At 38.3% G+C, this 5871-nt stretch overlaps 1 protein-coding gene across 1 annotated transcript; it reads right to left on the minus strand.

Moving 5' to 3' along the window:
• Window positions 1-1001: 1001 nt before the first annotated feature.
• On the minus strand, window positions 1002-2543 carry LOC138411179 (small integral membrane protein 26-like). The gene is made up of 2 exons (XM_069530365.1): window positions 2308-2543; window positions 1002-1434 (listed from the first exon to the last, which is right to left on the minus strand). Exons 1-2 carry the CDS (start codon window positions 2426-2428, stop codon window positions 1271-1273), a joined length of 285 nt encoding a protein of 94 aa, XP_069386466.1. The 5' UTR covers window positions 2429-2543; the 3' UTR covers window positions 1002-1270.
• Between the last annotated feature and the right edge of the window lie 3328 nt (window positions 2544-5871).

Here is a 5871-nt window from a genome sequence, read left to right on the forward strand (position 1 = left end):
AGGGGCGGATCCAGGGGCGGATTGAATATATCAAGATATATTGAATGATGTGTGTCTTTGCTAATACTGAACTGTAATTTGTATATAAATACAATTTCTGGTTATGCACTCTATTAAAATAAACCAGCAGTTACTAAATCGCTTTAATTAGCTATTAAACTGTTCTACCTGTTATAGAATAATTGCTCTTTGCATGTTAATGCATGTCATGATAATTATAACATATCATATAATATATAATGTTTAATGTCACTTTGATCTTCAATTTGTGGACACACAATTTAAGAATTTCCATTAAGTTTTGTCGTAGATCACATGTCACAGTAGGGAGAACACAAGGGTAAATAAAATACAAAAACACCTCTGTCAAGACCAAACAGTCCCCTCATACCACCATAATTAAATTCACTGGATCCAGAGTTTTATTTGGATCTGCACCAAATGACACACACTCGTAAATCTTAGTACCCTTAACATGTCTGATTCTTTTTGTCAACAGCCATGAATTATTCCCTGAGAAATCTACGAGAATGTGTCACACTGTTATAGAAAGTGAATTAGCCTTCTGATCTGAATCTGCACCTAGATGAATTTCCGCTGCCTTGGGTCATGTTCCACCCCTCTGCATATTACCATCAGTTGAGAAGTCTTGGCGTAATCTTGATAACAAACAAACGCTGACAAAAACATAACCTCCTTGGTGTAAATAATGAATGGTGGCTGAATCTAGCTGCCTCGGTAAAGTCTCACTGAAAAACTCTGATTAATGAACATCTATCTGACTCTGAGTACACAACAGTTTAATGTTTCACATGTGTATAATCTATTTCAATCGTGCTGTGTCAGTACGATATCAGCATGTAGTACTGGACTGTTGTGTGTTAACACTAGGGTAGTAGCACAACATTCTGTTGATCTGTTCATAATAATGCTGTAAAAGATATTAAGTGTCCTAATGGCCTTTGATAATAACATTATAAATAAAGATAAGGGAATCTGAGCATGTTTCAATATTATTTTATTTAAGCATTGTGTCAACTGAACAAGGTGGAAGTGTTATATTTATTTTTAACAATATAACATTGTTAATATAACAACGTTATTTGTGGTGACAGTCAGTTGGCATCCTAACACTACGACGGCTTGAGTAGACTGCATTGGACTCTTCCTCTTCCCACATTATAATGTTTTCACACACAAGCATAAACTCAAAGTTTTACTCATGACGAGATTGAACCTCCAGTCCATTGAGTCCTTTATGCTGATGGAGCTACTTGTCACTGCCTCCAGTCCCAGGATCACTGAAGAATGATCTGATGGAACCGGCGATGAATGTGCTGTACGGGATGCGGTCGTTCTTGTAGATGATGACAGTTTTGGTGTGAGCTGTCTCATACACAACTCGGTTTGGATCGTCCTCTTCTTTTTTTTCCTCTGAGGTGGAAGGAGGATATAAAGAGGGATTTGGTGATCAGTAGGTAAACTGGGTGTAGGGCATCATTTAACTAAATTACCAAAGTTATGTTACAGTACAGAGGTAATGTGAGCAAAATGTATTTCAAGTCAATTTTCCAAGATCCCCGACTTTCAGTCATTATTATTATAATCAGCTATTATTCTTGATGGATCACCATGGCAGCAGCATTCAGTATCTTGTTAATATGGAGCTAACATTAACAATTAAATAATATATGTACTGTATAACAATGCATGGCGTTCTCAAAACAAAATAACAGCGTTTCACAAATTAAAAACATCAAGTAAAAACATATGAGGACTTAAAATCAGTCATAAAAGAATAAAAGAGTAAAAACACTCAATGAGTGACAGGAGTTTAAGCATGACCACACATTACGATTAAAAAAACAAGAATGCTTTCAAATCAGGGAATGTGTTTGAAATAAAAAGATTGTTAGAGATGAACTAGTTTAAGTCAAACTCGTGTATCGTTACTGCAGAAAACTTGCATGTCTCATGGTGAAGAACAAAAAACTGTTGTCAGTGTGTCACAGAGAGAGACTGTGAACACCAGCCACTGACATTAGAATGGCAGTAAATCTACAAATATTACTAATCACCATTCACTGGCACTGTCATAAATATTCTCTTGCATAACTGGCTCTGTCTGTTTATACAGCTTATTATTGGATGTGTTCACACTGAGCACATTTACTGTACTGTACACTCTCTCCTCTGATTGAATCCATATTATCCCTGTAGCTCACTGATCAGCCAGGCAGCCTCTGTGATTGTATGTGTTAACACAACAGCAGAGAGAGAGAAAGAGAGAATGTGAAGGTCTCTCACCCAAAGTGACATCTTTATGACCTGGGTATGTAAAAAACGCGTATGAACCGATCATGGTCCAGACACCGAAGGCGTAAGCTGCTGCCGCTCGTGTGTGCCACTTCGACACGTTGTTCCACATCCTGGCTGCAGCGGCTCTGTGGAAAGTGTTGGTCTAAAGTCTGAGTGTTTTCTTTTCCTCCAGTCGGGTCACTCAGCACTGCGCCATGACAGAACCACCGGAAGTGCGAAACACAAGTTCCGGGGCGCGGCCAAGAAGATTTAAAGAAACATGACAAATATATGTGTTGTCAAGAAATGGAAAAAATCTATCTATCTATCTATCTATCTATTTATCCATCTATCTATCTATCTATCTATCTATCTATCTATCTATCTATCTATCTATCAAACTACAGTCTACATTGTACTGTTGGAATATAGTGAGGAGGAGTCTGGTTAGAAATGAATTTGTGTTCAAATATATGTTATGTTCTATGATGTATTTATAGGTGTTGTGTCCTTCAATAACCAATTTGTTTGTGATGTTGCACGATTGCAATGTGCAGCCATGTTCTATGGAGACTGTGTGTCCGTCCTGCTGCAATCTTAATGTGAGCTGAGCCCCTCTTTGACAACACTTGAAACTTGACTCAGTCCTGAATAAAATCAATCAATCACTACTTTCTTGACCAGTTTTCCTACAGAAGACATTTTAAAACATGATTGAATATACAGTATATTTATGTGACATATACATCTGTTATTTCTATTAATTCAAGTTAATTTCCTGCATTTGACATTTCAAACCATGTAAAAAGACTAGGAACTATTTTTAGTCATAAATTAATAATCATAGGTGCATTATGTTCACAGTTCATAAATAGGTGATTTCTGTTACATATCTCAGGAGCTTATGTGGGTGGATTGTAGCAGTGCCAGTGACGACTCACACACTATTTTATCTAAAAGGGTATCACACAAAATGAGTTTATGATGCACAGATGCTATGAAACACCTGTGGCTGGCAGGTTGCCTGTTGATAAGAGAGTGGAGACATGATTCAAAGAAAAATGATGTGGTTTGTTTGTAGGACTTTCACTAGAATACAGTTGGTATTTTCAATACCATAGTAAATGGACAATGGCTGTGTGAGACTTTCAGCCTGTGAATGATCAAGCACTGACAATGGTCAATAATATTGGTGGCACAGAGGCAGTGGTGGCCCCCCCCAATTATATTCTGCTAAGATCCTAATAAAGGCTGGCCTCTGGGTATTCATATCCACTTGTACTTACAACAGTGGTAATTGAAACTAGATTGAATGCATTGAAATAACTTTATTCTTTATATATCATAAAGCCACAACTTTAATTACACTTTTACACAGATTACATTTCATCTGTAACTTGAAACTGTTATGATTAATCCTCTAACTGGATTATGAAGAGAGGAAACGTTTTTTCATAAACTAATCCACTCATAAAGTTCCATGGTGATATTTGTTTAAATTTGTATCCCATTCACATGTAGTGTCTTGTCTTAAGCTCTCCACTTGCCAGCAGACATACCTGTCTAATAGCATATAGCTGCTGGGTGTGGATATTTAAAATGCCACTCAGTCATCCCTCCCTGTACCGAACTTTTAAAGCAACGAGAGTTTAGAAAACAACACATCAGGCTCATGAAGAGTTTCACGCCGGAGGTGTTGTAGTCAGTTTAAAAAAAAGAAAGATTTTAGCCTGAACAAAGACCAAAACAAAGACGATCTGACTGGTTTAAAGTTGAAGGTCAAATGCATCAGTGGAGACTGGAATGTTGACTGCTGTGAGCAAACGAAGAGCATCACAATGTGTTGTTAATTATTTGCTGTCAAAACAACAGATATCAGAATTGTCATTTAATTACTCATACATTTCTTTGAAGAGCATTTCAGACTTTTCATCATCAGATCAAGCAAAGGACCAGTAAAGTTTCTATCTTTCTTGAGACCTAAAATCTTCATTTTCAACACACGTGATTTGAGATTCACAGTTAAATCCTGACTCCACAAATCCACGCTCCAGAATACCAGAACGTACCACGTATGATTAATGTGTTCTATTAATGAATCTGATCTGATCAATGTGTGATAGGAAAGATGTGACGCATCCACATGGCACGCTACTTAAATGAATCATGGCAGAACACTCTCTTTAACCTCGTGTCCTGCAGCAGCAGTCAGAAGTTTTCAGCACGAAAGCTCTGTTGCAACCGCCAGCACCAAACAGCACACAGACCAGCAGCTCAACACTGTGCAGCATTGCATTTAGCAGATATAGAGGCACATGTCTTCAAAGGAGTGTCAACAACACACTGGCCATAACAGCTTGGTGAGGAGATGATAGCAGATGCGGTTTTCAGTTTGTTCCACTGCCCCCAACTGGCCTAAAAAAATATCATTTCTTGTTGGAGCTAAAGAAAATGCACCTCCAGCTCCAAAACAGCAGTGAAAAGACTCTTTCCAGTGAGGCCATCATGTGTGTGTGTGTCCAGGTATTACTCATGTTGTGGGGACACAACTCTGTTAATACGGTGACATTATGGGGACTTGTATTCCTTCTTCTACTTCTTTGTTCGGTTTATTGGCGGGTGGCCACCAACATGAAGTTGCATTACCGCCATAATCATTAAATTTGAATGTGAAATGTGTTAAAGTGAGGTTTAGATCAGTTGAAGGGTTATGCAAGTAGTAATTATGGCTACAGTTAGGATAAGTCTCCAGAAAATCAATGTAAGTCAATGTAATGTCCTTTTAAGTTATGGAGACAAGACTGTGCGTGTGTGCTTGCTTGTGTGTGTGTGTGCGTACTTGTGTGTGTGTTTGTGTGCAGGTGAGTGTGACATCATTGTGACATCACTGTGTGAAGTGTTCTGTTTTTCTCTGTTCTGATCTAATGTTAGTCCATGAAACTCCAACACAACATGCATTTTTAAACTCAGCCTCTGGAAATAGGCACTCATGATGCTGCAGAAAGTGTTTTTCAGCTCCACTGAGAGAGAGCAGACAGATCTGGTTCAAAGCACAACAACAAAAAGTGTTTTCTCACAGCCTCCACAGTAGAAGCACTGTTTCATCTGAATTACATGCAGAATTTAAAATTCTCCAACAGTTTGTCGTGGCCGTGGGTTGACTCAGGTTTGTCTCAATGAACAAAACAAGTGAATATTTGGATGCATATGAATATGCTGAATCATTATCCTCACAACTCACAGCAGAGCGGCTGAGAGCCATTTCTTTGTCTGTGCTTCAGCAGGAATGTTTTTTTCCTTTCTCTTTCATTGAGTTTCAGGTATGTTTTTCAAAGCATGTGAGATTCAAGTTCACCATGACTCACAAAGCACGGTCATCTCTGTTGGCAAACAAAAGTCATTAGTAATACAGAAGCGCATCACATTGTTTAAAGTTATACTGTCTTTATGATTCCCTCTGTCATTCACTGAGCCCAGGGCTATTTTTCCTGTACTGTCTAAACAGAGTCTATATCATGGGCTGAAGCAACAGCCCCCTCTACCTTGTTGGAACTTGTCGACTGAAGCCATGAA

The sequence above is a fragment of the Paralichthys olivaceus genome, chromosome 8 (assembly GCF_024713975.1).
Source record: "Paralichthys olivaceus isolate ysfri-2021 chromosome 8, ASM2471397v2, whole genome shotgun sequence".
In the NCBI taxonomy this organism is placed as follows: Eukaryota; Metazoa; Chordata; class Actinopteri; order Pleuronectiformes; family Paralichthyidae; genus Paralichthys; species Paralichthys olivaceus.